Here is a 14649-nt window from a genome sequence, read left to right on the forward strand (position 1 = left end):
TCATTGAGTCAATAGCCTACAGTGAAAAATAGACAAATTACTGGTCAAGAGTCGACCTGTGCAAATGTTGCGGATAAATGCTTGATACGCAACCAGGTGGCCAGAAGCAATAGCACTGAAATCGACCACATCGGTTCATATAGCCGAAGCATTGATGACAATGATTGGCGGGATATTCAGGGAATGTTGATTCTGAACATAAACCAGCGGGACAACAACACCTAACATGTCACTTCCCTTGACATTTTGACAGCAAACTCGAGCTTTAATATAGAGCAATATCCATTAAAAGTGATCAAAGCGCTTTAATAAGGATCCCTGACCTACAGCAACTCGTAACATAAAGGATAAACATGACGCCTGTTAAAAAAAATTAAAAAAATTGAGTTTTTTATATAGCGCAATATCCATTAAACGCGCTCAAAGTGCTTTTTAAGGGGTCCCTGGCCAACAGCAACTCTAACATGTGGGACAAGACATGACGCCTGGTAGGCAAAATTATATATTTTTTTCAGACAGAGGCAACACTGTTAACGTCCAGGTACTTATTTTCCATCTGAGTATGGTGAGAAAATGTTACTAACGAGCCTTTTCCAAAGAGTCAAATATGCGCCACTCAGAGCGGGGCACGAACCCATGACCTTCCGATCTGAAAGCGAGGGTCATACTACAAAAGCAGATAGCCACAATTTAGTAAACCCTCTTTTCGGCATCGAATTCACCACCAAAATTATCACTATAACGGGCTGATGGGTCACATAATCTATTACATTTCTGGACCTACCTGAGTCTCAGTGTCAAACATAACTGTCTCCTCACTACTGCCAGTGATGGATGGGGGTCTGCGACAGAATGGGGGTCGTTTCACGGGAGGTAATTCCTGGGGCTCGTCGTCGGCCTTCTTCTTGTTGCCTACACAGTAATTGACTTCACAGCCCTGTAGAAAGAAATGAAAAAAATAGCACACACGCATCCTTTATGTTTGTTTGTTTGTTGTATTGATTATAAGGTTTCGTGGTAAACGCATATTTTAAGATTGAGGATCTAAATGATCTTGAAATGATTGATAACGTCTTGAGGCGATAAGTCACAGAATGGTTTGAGAAAGAAAAAAACGCCCAATCGTTTCGTGGTACTGTAAAGTATGTTATATTTCTCAACTGTGTTATAAATGTGCATGCATCCATTGTGGTTTACAGTGTTAACATGTTTTCACTGTGTATTTTAAAGTGTGTTATATGATGTTTGCACTGTGCTGTAAAGTTTGTTACATGTCTCGATTGTGCTGTAAAGTTTGTTATATGCTCCCACTTTGTTGTAAAGTGTATATGTCTTAATTGTGGAGTAAAGTGTGAACATGTCATCACTGTATTGTAAACTGTGTTATATTGTGTCTCCACTGTGCTGCAAAGCTTGCTATATGACTCCACTCCCACTGTGCTGCAAAGTTTGATATATATATATATATATATATATATATATATATATATATATATATATATATATTATATCCACTGTATTGTACAGTGTGCTATATGTTTCCACTGTGCATAAAGTTGCTTTTTCATATTTTATCTTCGCTGAACTGCAAAGTGTGTTATACATCTCAAATCCATCTATTTGTCCTGCAAATTGATTTCTATATTAGGGTATTGCGAAAGAGACGCTGTTTGAGTCCAAATTTAGAAAGGGGTTTTTGCCAGAGTCATGTCGTATTATTCGCTATTTGTATCAAGTAATCCATCACGTGACATTATTATCATTTTGTCTCTGCCGTGTTTGTCGACCTTGATACAAAATCCTATTACACATAGATAGGTAAACTTAATAATAATATTCATATCTTTATTTAGTTTGGTGTGTAATAGTTGTGTGTTTACAGTAGTAATAAATATATTGACGAAAACACATAAGAAAGTATAACAAATGTATTTACACAATTGAAATAGGTCACAATGTTTATACCATATTTCTTTGTGAACACGGTTTCAAATCTTTTCAGATTTTTGTTTTTGTTTCCTAAGTCGGTTCCGAACCTGGGACATTTCTATTCAGAGGTCATGACCAAACTTTAGAGTCATTGAAAACCAATTGACAGTATTTCCAGACTTCCATATAAAAGAAAATTACACGCAGAGACAACTGTTGTATACAAAAGGACGAAATTAAGTTTTCTATATGATAAAAGACAATAATTTATAGGACCTGCCGTCTCAAAAGCTATTTTGTTGGAATGTTTCGTGGCCCAAAAAGTATATTTAGAAGTGAAATGATAAGAAATTCCAACTTTCATTTTTCTGCAATGTGAGGAATTGTGTTTAGTCTACATCATAACAGATAGAATTTTTTTTTATTTTACATCATAACAGTGTTTATTCTACACCTTAACAAATAGAAATTGTGTTTATTCTACATCATAACAGGTAGAATTTGTGTTTATTCTACATCGTAACAAATATAAGTTAAGTTTATTCTACTTCATAACAGATAGAAATTGTGTTCATTCTACACCATAATATAGAAATTGTTTTCATTCTACACCATAACAAATAGAAATTGTGTTCATTCTGCACCATAACAAATAGAAATTGTGTTCATTCTACACCATAACATAGAAATTAGCCTTTAGTGTCATATAATTTGTGGTCATAGATTCAATTTTCAACACTCAGTACATCCGGATATAATTTGAGACGTCCGGTCGCATGCATGCTCGAGGCGCTGTACTTTGTTAGATGGGATGAAGCTGTTAAGTTAATAAATGTTTATTTTTGTATTTTGTTTGTTCGATTTTGCTTTTGCTGTTTCTTTTTTTTTTGGTTTATAATATAATATATATATATATATATATATATATATATATTTTTATTTTTTTTTTTTTTTTTTTTTTTTTACTTTGAAATTTTTAGAGCTTTTATTTGACCTACCGACGTATTTCTAGCAATCTAAAATTGTGTTACTTTTTTAAACCCATATACTAACGATTTCTTTCTCTCTCGTAAAAAGGTAATTTTGACACGATCTCTCGTTTGATGCAAACGTAAATAAGTACCTGGCAATAGATATTATATTCATTGACAATGTTTAATATATAATATAAAATTCGTCCATTTGATCTTTACTTTTTCTATTTTTCTTTAAATTTCAGGTAATCATTAATCGATTTATTTATTTATTCATTTATTCATTTTTTAGCCTCGATTTATAATAATATCCATTTAGTGTGCTCAAAGCGCTTTAAAAAGATCCCAAGACCTACAGAAATACTCAATATGTAGGACAGGACGTGGTGCCTGTATGGTGCTATTAATATAAAAGGTACTCAGCCAGGTACTCATTTTACATCAAGAAACTAGGGAGCAGACGGCACGTGTGTAAGATAACGATCTCAACAAGCGTGTATGAAACGTGACAGACAAAGCAGGAAAGAAAACTACAAGAAAAAAAAACATCAAAAAAAACAAAAAAAAAAAAACAGTCTAACTCGACTGGGGATCGAACCTGTAATCAGAAGGTCTGAGGTTCGTTCCCCAGTCGAGGTAGACTTATATTTTTGGGATGTTTTTTTTTTTTTTTGTATTTTTATTTCTTGCTCTATCTGGCACCTTTCATACACACTTGTTCAGATCTTTATCTTTCTCTTTTTCCACCCCGAGTATGCTGAATGACTTTAACTCTCTCCTCACCCATCACTTTCAGTATTCTTCCAAAATGACAGGCTTAACCAGCAGAAAAATTGATTTTTAAACTCAAACAAGCTCTCTTACAAAACACCTTTATGTTCTTATCAATCAAAAAAAGATTATTCTTCAAAATTTGTGATGTACAAAATAAATCTGAATTTGAAAAAAAAAATGTATATTATCCAAGAACTCATCTTTGACGTATTTCAGTAGGAGAGCTAAGGTCAATGGCCTGGGGAGATCACACGAGGCCACGAAGCTGCACGTGAGTGTCCGTCGTTTATATATTATTCTCGGCTGTTTATCACGAACTATGCCCAAACAAATTAGATAATATCACTATCCGTTATTTGGATCTGTCACGATTTCTATTACCAATGCTATTCTATTTCCAGACTAGCATCAGATAATATTTTTCATTGATGAACTGGGAATTTTTTTTCTCCACTAACAGCTTTTACAATATGTGACCACCGACATCAAAAGGGTGTTATGTCAGAAAGATCAAGACTAAGAAACTTATTTTTAAGTTTAAAGTCAAACTTGTCCGTATTAGGAAAGTTTAATGTTTTAAAATGTAACCCTCTCCTTAGCGACAATAGAAAATCGTCACATTCTTTATGAAAGAAACGACATTTTTCTTATTCAGATTAGTTTTACAAATCATAAAATTTGAAGAAAAACCTTTGTAATATTTAGAATCATGTGAAGAATGCATGTGTTTTTAAACATTAAATTTATGGGTCGAGTATGTATGACATTTTAGTCAAAACCCTGAAAACATTCAACAAGAAGAGAGTAAAGAAACCAAACTCATGATCTTCAATGGAAACGTATAATATTTTAACCCTAACCTTGCCAACGATAGGATAAACGTCACATTATATATGGTGCAACCAACAATTTTATCATTCTGATTATTTTTTTCTACATTCAATATTTTCAAGATTTTATTTTCATTATAGCTATAAAAAAAACATAAAGCTGACAAACGTTTAATATTTTCCGTCTAATGTTAACAGTTATTACCATTTATTTGTACCGAAACGATTTGTACTTGGAATAACATTTGTGCTGATGCTATGCTTATGAGAATTGCTTAGAAATTGAAAGATGCATTACAGAAGAAGAAGAAGAAGAAGAAGAAGAAGAAGAAGAAGAAGATGATGATGATGATGATGATAATGATGATGATGATGATGATGATGATGATGATGATGATGATGATGATGGTTATGAAGATGATGACAAAGATGATGTTGAAAAAGAAAAAGAAGAATAATAAGAAGAAAGCTTACGTCTTCAAGAGCGGCCATGTGCTGGTTGTAACCATCTGGGCATTGCTTGGGCCATTTGTCGGGCTTACCACTGGCTTGGGCCATGTAGAGACGAAGGGCACTCTGTTTCTTGGTGGCGTTGGCGCCCACTGGTTTCACGCCCTCTGCTGCCAAGGGATTACCTGCAGAAGTGATCATTAGAATAAACAAAATTGAGCTTTATATAGCTCAATATCCACTTAATGTGCTCAAAGCGCTTTAGAAGGGGTCCTTGGTCAACAGCAACATTTAACATGTAGGACGGGACATGACTCCTCTTAGGCGATATTACAATTTTTCGGACAAAGACAGCGCTGTTAAATACCATGTACTCATTTTACACCCGAGTACGGTGCGAGAATGTGAGTAATGAGCCTTTTCCAAGGACTCAAACTCAACTATGCGCCGAGCGCGAGACTTGAACCCAGGACCTTCCGATCCGAGTGTCATACCACTAGACCACATAGCCGCACAGAATAAAGATTACCCACTGGTTTCACGTCCTCTGCTGCCAAGGCGTTTCCTACAGAGGTGATTGATAATTAGAATAAAGATTGAAGATTTATTTGAATAGCGCAATGCCTACTAACTTAATGTGTTCAGAACGCTTTACGAGGGATCCCGAACAAATAGTAACATTGAACACATATAGAAGTTCTATGAAAACAAATTAAGAACACACACACACACACATATGATAATATTATATATATATATATATATATATATATATATATATATATATATATATATTATTATATATATATGCCTCATCTTCCTCCTCCAATCTTCATCATCATCATCATCATCATCAGCATCATCATCATCATCATCATCATCATCATCATCATCATCATCAACTTCATCATTGTCGTCGTCCCATTTTTGGGGTTGTATCAATTATGGTTAAAAATAACTCCATGGTATTTTTTTTCTTTTATTCTAAAAGACTAATTGCTTTGCTACTCTTAACAGTGACAGCGACAAGGGTTTTCCCAAATTGCTTTTTATAGCTACAATTTGCACTTCCCGAGAAGACCAATTTCAATTGCGTTCTTCAGTTTTGTCTAAACTTATGTGTGGGTGTCAAAGTATCTATCTTTGGGAGATAAAACTAGTAGATAGTGGATATGGATAACTTTTAAAAAAGATATCTTTTTAGAATAACCCTCTCCTTACCAGCCATTTTCAGAATTTTCCCCAAAATTTCACACCCACCCAACACAAAGACAGACATTTCTTACTCAAACATAAAAGTATTATTATTATTATTATTATTATTATTATTATTATTATTATTATTATTATTATTATTATTATTATTATTATTATTATTATTATTATTATTATTATTATTATTATTATTATTATTATTATTATTATTATTATTATATTATTATTATTATTATTATTATTATTATTATTATTATTATTATTATTATTATTATTATTATTATTATATATTATTATTATTATTATTATTATTATTATTATTATTATTATTATTATTATTATTATTATTATTATATTATTATTATTATTATTATTATTATTATTATTATTATTATTATTTATTATTATTATTATTATTATTATTATTATTATTATTATTATTATTATTATTATTATTATTTATTATTATTATTATTATTATTATTATTATTATTATTATATATTATATATTATTTTATATTAGTATAGTAGTAGTAGTAGTAGTAGTAGTAGTATAGTAGTTAGTAGTAGTAATATAGTAGTAGTAGTATATATATATTATATATTATATATTATTATCTATTATTATTATTATTATTATTATTATTATTATTATTATTATTATTATTATTATTATTATTATTATTATTATTATTATTATTATTATTATTATTATTATTATTATTATAATTGGGCGGATATGACTTTTTTCTGGGCATCACATGAAAAGTCGTGTTAACTGTTAAGCCAGCGGCAATTTCAGGGTCACGGTAGAAATGGATAAGAATAATAATATGGCGTGTGTGCAGTCATTTAACTCATTCAATCCTAGAAATTTTTGCTACTTTTCAAAACTGGAAAAAAATGTATTAACAATGAGGTTGTACATAGATAGTTTTATTTAACTACAATTAACATGTAAAAACCAAATACATTAGCTTTGATTCTACGCCTATATTTTGTCTCAGAATAATGTAATAAATAGGCGTAGGGTAAAAGTAACCCGGGTAGACTACGGATATAGTCGGTGTTAGGATTGAATGATTTAACGCTGTGCTTATCAACTACATGAAAATCCTCACGTTCGCCAGGATGCAATGAACATTTTACTTTTTTTCAGATGTATTTTGTACGACTATCTACATCACAAAATTTTAAGAAAAAATATTGGCTTTAGCCATATGTTGACACGTGAAGTTAGTTTTGATGCACAATATGATGTAGGATTACACTTCCAATTTTTAAAAAAATAGAGCATTTATATAGAGCAATATCAACTAAACGTGCTCAAAGCGCTTTACAAGGGGTCACTGGCCAACAGCAACACTTAACATGTAGGACGGGACATGACGGCTGTTAGGCGATATTGACAGAGATAACGCTGTTAACGGCGAAGGTACTCATTTTACACTTGAGTACAGTGAGAGAAAATGAGAAAAGAGCCTTTTCCAAGGGCTCAACTATGCGCCGAGCGAGGCTCGAACCCAGGACCAATGAGATTTTAATCAGCTTTTTGAAATCACACGTTTGTTCTCTACTATTAACACTCGTGTTATTTAGACTCGTCCTTCCCCTCCTTCTACAAAAGCCGATATAACATGAATGGAGTTCTCCTTCTTTGTACGGGTCTTGATTAAAAAAGTCTTTATATTATTATATTCAATGAACACCAAGTGCTTTGTAAAGATCATGAACCAAACAGAACTCTGACCTTTTATTGTTATCATAAATATGTAGACAAAACTTTTTGTGTTTTGGAAATTAGGAAACAAATTTATCTCCCTAAAAAAAGGTTTTCATATTTCCACAAAATGTTACAAGTTAATTATAAAATTCAATTCAAATCTAATTATCTAGTATTCTAGTATCTATTATTTAAATCTTAATTACCTCGTATTCCCTCATAACATCAGTTTGTGCTATGGGTCACGTGAAATATAGATGGTTGGCGGATCAAACCTCTGAAGTCTCGATTTTCACGATCGACGGAGCGCAATATACACTAATGTGCTCAAAGCGCTTTACAAGGGGTCGCTGGACAACAGCAACGTTTAATATGTAGGACGAGACATGACGCCTGTTAGGCGATATTACAATTTATCGGACAAAGACAACACTGTTAACGGCCAGGTACTCATTTTACACCTGAGTACGGTGAGAGAATGTGAGTAAAGAGTCTTTTCCAAGGACTCAACTATGCGCCGAGCGAGGCTCGAACTCAGGAACTACCGATCCAAAAGCGAGTGTCACTAGACCACATAGCCGCACGTTTGGGGGGGGGGGGGGTTCTAAAAACGGCTGGTTAGGAGAGAGCTAAGATCATCATTACTGAGCACATTCAAATCCAGCCTCACAACTTACCCATACAACAGCTGGTGAATCCACCAAAAGGCAAGGCTTTCTCAACACCGTCTTCATAGTCATCACTCACACAAAGCTTGGAATCTTCCAGCATGTTCAGAGAAAAGAATCCCTCAGGACAGCACTGAAAAAGCGAACAGAGAATGACATAAATGTGATCATTTCATTATAAAATGCTTATCAAACACCTTGAAGTTCATGTATTAGTAGCAGTATGAATATGTATGTTTATGTGTTGTGTATCAGCGCCAAGACATCATTTATTGTACTGGTTTACATCATCACTCATAAACAACTTTGTTCAACTGCATCACAAATATCTTTTAAAAATTGCATATAATAATTTCTACATTAATGTCCAATATTTAGGTCAGAGAAACTGACTCTTATCCAGTTTAGGCTAATCAGTTGTTTAAAATTAATATTTTTTTTCTTATCAAGGGTGTATGAAAGGTGCCAGACAAGGAAAAAAAAGTAGACAACTCAAGAAAAAAAAACATCCCATAATATTTTTTAAAAAAATAAATAAATAAAATTCCCTTTATTCATCCCATAGGGGAAATTTGTCTATATGGTTTATTCCAAGGGAAAACTGGAATAAACCAGGCGTCAGCCGCAGTGCAGCGCCGCAAATTGAGCTAGGGCGAGGTGACTTGCTCAAGGCCACACAGCGCAGTGACGGGTGATCGAACTCGGTACCTTTCGGGTACAAAGCAAAGACCGTACCACTGAGCCACGCTGCTCCCAATTCGGGTCATACTGATTTTTGTGTTTCTTGTAATTTCCTTTCTTGCTTCGTCTGGCCCCTTCCATACACACTTATTCAGATCTTTCTCTTACACTCCCTAGTTTTTTAATTTTACTATTTTTTCGTAACGTACATTAAACGTTTTTCATCCTAACATTCAATGGGTTGTTTAATATCTAAATAAATGTGTATGAGTGGTGCCAGACACAGCAAAAAAGAAAAATACAAGAAAAAAAATCACAAGAATTCAGTCGACCGGTATCCAGGAGGTTTGAAGTTCGATCCCAAGTCGAGGTAGTCGGATTTTTTGGGATGCATTTTTTCCTTGTATCTTTCATTCCTTGCTTTGTCTGACACTTTTCATAAAGACTTGTTCAGATCTTTATCTTACACCGGTTACTGCTCCATAGTTTCTTTTTTTTTTTACTGTGCTGTGTATTGATATTTGGGACCTATTGCTTCAAATTGGTTTTATGGTTTTATTGGAGCGGATGCCAAAAACATTAAAGTCATCGGAAATATCAAATATTTGCTTTATTCATGTTATGAAACCCTAGGTCCCGTAGCTCATTTTGTAGAGTACTTGCTTCACAACCAAATGGACAGTGAACGATCCCGAGGGCAGTAGAAGTTTGTTGGTTTTTTTCTGACCCTCCTGTCTACTCAAGCAGTGATTGGGTAGCTGGTTCTGTTAGATCTGGCTGAAAGTTTGTTTTGCGATTGACTAACGTCCTTTTCGAAGGGTATCAAACAATTGCTATTGTCTGTGTCACGGTATTCCTACAGGTATAACAGGAGACAGCTGCCCTGTCACTGCTAAATGAACAGAGGTATCGGAAAACGAATCTCAACTGCTCCGGGGATCGACCTTGGTCCCTTCGCGTGTGCTGCGGGTGCTCTAGCCAATGTCTATTGAACTCTCCCCACCCCGCCCTTCCCCCAAAATAACACAAGTCAAATTTTTATCAATGAAAATAGAGAAACATCCTGACCTTTGACCCAGTGGCAATGTTGTCCATTCTGTCGTTGTAGATACCTCCAAAGAGGTACCCTGACTCCTTGGGGACTTGCCCAGTGGCGGCACACCAGTACATGGAATAACGAGCCTCTGGGACGATTCGTCTTGTTGTACATTTCTTGAAAATTTTGAAAACTCCCACTCTGAAAGGTAAGGTTTGAAAAATGGCATCGCATTGATATAAATCCCAGTTGCAGTACTTAGGCACAAAGATCATTCAACAAGCAGCATCTATAGGACAAAATTATATTCGTTGATTCATTTATTTATTTGTTTATTTTTTTATTTGTTTTTATGTATTTGTATTTATTTATTGGGTCATATATTCTCACCTTTCACATGTGGTGTGGTATTCTGGCTCTCTCTCCTGTGTTCCTGTCACCAACAACACGGGTGTGTATCCCTTGGGGCAAGAGAAGTCATCGGTCTTGGGGTTGGTCTGCTCCAGGCCTTGGCAGGGGTCGGAGTCGCATGGCTCACCTACGTTCTGGCATTGTTGATAGATTCCTGGGGAGAGGAGGGCATGCCAAGGTTGATTCCACAATAGGCTTCAACAGCCGTGACGTAATGACGCATAGTAGCTTAGTAACTGATTCTAAACTATCGGAACAGTGGCGGACGCTCTTTTGAAATAATTCTCCGACGAGCATAAACGTGTAACCAGAGGAGAAAATCGTTATAAATCTGATCATGTTTTGACTTTTATACATTCTGATCATATGGCATATGGAAAAGTTCTAGCCAGCATGAATAATAAAAAGTAACGATTTTAGAACCAAGCTGCTCGTTGCTTGACCGATGTGACATCAGACTATTGAATCCTATGGATGGATCCTTTGTGACCTCTTGTTGCTATGCCTGTCAAACTATCGACGTGGATGCCTATTTAAATATTATTTTACTGTGTGAGCCTTCAGTTCTCCAATCAGCATACAGAGCATTACACTTTTGAAAATAAGTCAGTTATCGTATATTTTATTTAAAAATAGTCGAATAAGCATTCAAGTTGTTTTATTTTTTGACTCGAAAATATAAAATCAAGTATATTTTGGCCCTGAAATCAATCGCTGACCGTGAACCGAAGACACTTAGCCACCTGAAGTGCTTGCCTGTCACTCGGAGTAAACAGCCCACATATCCTGTGCATCACTCACAATTTTAACACGAATGACAGATGATTGAAAAAAAATGCATCGTGTCGTCAGGTTGTGCGATGCCATTCCGTTATCTGTGTGTCAAAATATTGTGAGACATACTCTCTAACTGGGCCTGATCTATGTGTGTGTTTAACGTGTACTAAGGGTACCTCAGGCCTTTTCATACAGGAAATAAATTGTCAAGGGGACGGAACTTGGTAAATTTTAGGTAATATTCTGATTGGTTAATTCTTTGTAACTGGCGAATAATCAAATGATGACTTGCGTTTCAGCTGCAAAGAGCATCATGCAAGACCTCAGATATACATCTTCTCTCTCCAATAGAGAAAACACTCTTAACCCTTCACTGTCGCACTCTGGATTAACCCTTTCCTTACCAACTATAGGAAAATCTTCATATTGGTTACGATACAACTAACATTTTTCTTATTCAAGTTTATTTTGTACATCATAAAATTTAAAGAAAATGAACAGTGTGTTGTAGAGCATGTTCTGCTGAAGAAGTTATGCATCGGAAAAACTTTAATGCTATTGTGTTTGAGTGATAAAAATATATGTTTGTGTTTGTTGTGTGTGAAGTTTTGGGGAAAATCCTGAAAATGGCTGGTTAGGAGAGAGTTAAATCGTATTTAAAATTTAGCCAGAAAACACGCCTTTCAGATATCAATCGATTTAAATTTACCCTCATCTTGGCAAAAACAAAACAACTCTCAAACCTGGGACTTGGGACCGCGCCTGTCATGAATGCAATAAAATGACATACCTCCAAAGGTGAGGTTGGTGTATTTCTTGTTACAAGAACCATCATCAAAATTGGCAGAGAAGCTGAAGTTGGGAGAATCCCAAGCGGTACATCCTCTGATGGTGTTCATTTCGTAGTACAGCTCGATTGCCTTGCGGACAGCCTGTAAAAAGAACATGGAACAGTTTTTAAAAAGCACAACCATCTGATTCAAACGTATAGGAGGAACGAAATTGACGTTATTCAGATCTTTGTTATTGTTTTTTAGACAGCAAGTTTATAGATGAGTACTCAAAAGCTCAGTTGGTAGAGCACTCGCTTCAGACGCAAAGGTACCAAGATCGATCCCATGTGCAGTCGTGATTTTTTCTGACCCCCCTGTCCACCCAGCAGTAAATGAGTAGCTGTGTCTGTTAGATTTGGCGGGAAGTACTTTGCGATAGACTTAGCCTTCTAGCCAAATATTAGCAAGCAATTGTTATTGTACGTTTCGCGCTATAGAACCGAGATAAACTCCGGCTCCTTAGGTCCAATGGCTCTGAAGGAAAAAATAAACTCATTGAATTATACCAATCAGACTATAAACTTTTACGGTAACATATAGTTTTCTGCATCGGTCCGTTATATAGGAGGAGGAGGAGGAGGAGGAGGAGGATAAGAAGAAGAAGAAGAAGAAGAAGAAGAAGAAGAAGAAGAAGAAGAAGAAGAAGAAGAAGAAGAAGAAGAAGGAGAAGGAGATGGAGACGGAGAAGATAGTGATCATGAATCATTCCATTAGATGTTATGACCAGCACATTCCGTGATAGCAATTTGTAATCCTACACTTAACATTTAAAACACATTCAATTTTTTTGAGTGACGTCAATAGATATTGGTTCTTTTGTACTTATTCATTCAGACACACCCCTCACACACATACACACACACACTCTCTCTCTCTCTCTCTCTCTCTCTCTCTCTCTCTCTCAAAAGTGAGTTTTCAAACAATTGATAAGGCATAGTTCAACACCCTGTGAAAACATTTTATTGAGTTATATAAACTGGTGAAACGTTTTTTTTTTTGAGTTATATAAACTGTGGAATCGTTTGACGTCAGTCTCTCTATACTGTAACAAAGATTTATATTTCAAGAAAACTCATTTGTCTCTCTTTATGTAGCCTTGGTGAAAAATATTACAAGACAACACACTAGAAAAAGCACAAAATGCCCAAAGATTAGTAGTGCATGCTAAGTCATAGTAGATAATCCATTATCTGAGCATGTAAAGAGTTTTATACCGCGGCATATCAAATCCCCTACCTATCCACTACCCCTAACGCCCTGACACCATAAGATAGGAAATTGACAAGCAATGATGTAGTATGGGCAACCATGATAGAACGGTGTTACCATCGTTGCTATGGGTAATTTATTTATATCCTCCAATAAAATCCGACAGGTGCTGTGGAAGGAAACGTCCATGACCAACGTAACATGGCGTGGCTGGTAAAAAGAAGTAATGGCCAGGTGATCAACCACATCCCGTTGAAAACAAAAATATTTTTAAAATTATGAATAGGCTTCAGCAGTCGTAACGTCACTTTCCTCTTAATGACGCATAGTAACTGGTTCTAATTTATCAGAACAATTGCGGACGACCTTATGAAATACTTCTACGACGAGCATAAAAGTGTTTCCAGAGGAGAAAAACATTTTGAATCTGATCATGTTTTGACTTTTATACATTCTGATCACATGACATGTGAAAATGTTCTAGCCAGCATGAAGAATAAAAAAGTACCGATTTTCTTTGTTAAGAACCAAGCTTCTGGTTGCTGGGCGGACGTGACATCAGACTACCGAATCCGTTTGACACGCAAAGACGCAGTATTGGCAAACATGATAGAAGGGCGTCTACCATCGTTGGTATGGGTAATTTAGTTAGATCCTCCAAAAAACCCTGACTGTGGAAACGCCCATGACCAAAGTGACATGGCGTGCCCTGTGAGTTATAAGTTATAGCCACGTGATAAACCGCTCTAGTTGAGAAAAAAAAGTAAATGAATGAATTTTAAAAATTACGAATTTATATTGAATCTATGCGTTTAGCTAAAATATTCGCAACCATCACCAGTCAGATATAACGTATCAACAACACCCAAAAATATGTGTAACCGTAAACGTTAATGGATTGGTTAATGCAGTTTAGTGAGAATTACTCATAAACGTCGATTGCGTTAAAAAAACAACCAATATCAAAGACCTGAGTGACGTCAAGTTCGTTATATCTATCGGCTATTGAGTATATTGTGGGAAGGGAGAGCATTGCAATTGCAATTAGATTCAATAGTCTGATGTCACGTCCGCCCAGTAACGAGTAGTTTGGTTCTAAACAAAGAAAATCGGTACTTTTTATTCTTCATGCTGACTAG

General features: G+C 35.2%; 1 protein-coding gene across 1 annotated transcript in view; it reads right to left on the reverse strand.

The window, feature by feature from the left end:
- LOC144975885 (macrophage-expressed gene 1 protein-like) overlaps positions 1–14649 on the reverse strand; it is a 48184-nt gene that overhangs the window by 4411 nt on the left and 29124 nt on the right. The window contains 6 exon segments of the mRNA XM_078920069.1: positions 785–937; positions 4982–5142; positions 8573–8696; positions 10313–10481; positions 10671–10845; positions 12259–12400. Coding sequence (XP_078776195.1) covers positions 785–937; positions 4982–5142; positions 8573–8696; positions 10313–10481; positions 10671–10845; positions 12259–12400 — 924 coding nt within the window.

The sequence above is a fragment of the Berghia stephanieae genome, chromosome 6, assembly GCF_034508935.2.
Source record: "Berghia stephanieae isolate SIO BIC M18660-M18661 chromosome 6, UCSD_Bste_1.3, whole genome shotgun sequence".
NCBI lineage: Eukaryota > Metazoa > Mollusca > Gastropoda > Nudibranchia > Aeolidiidae > Berghia > Berghia stephanieae.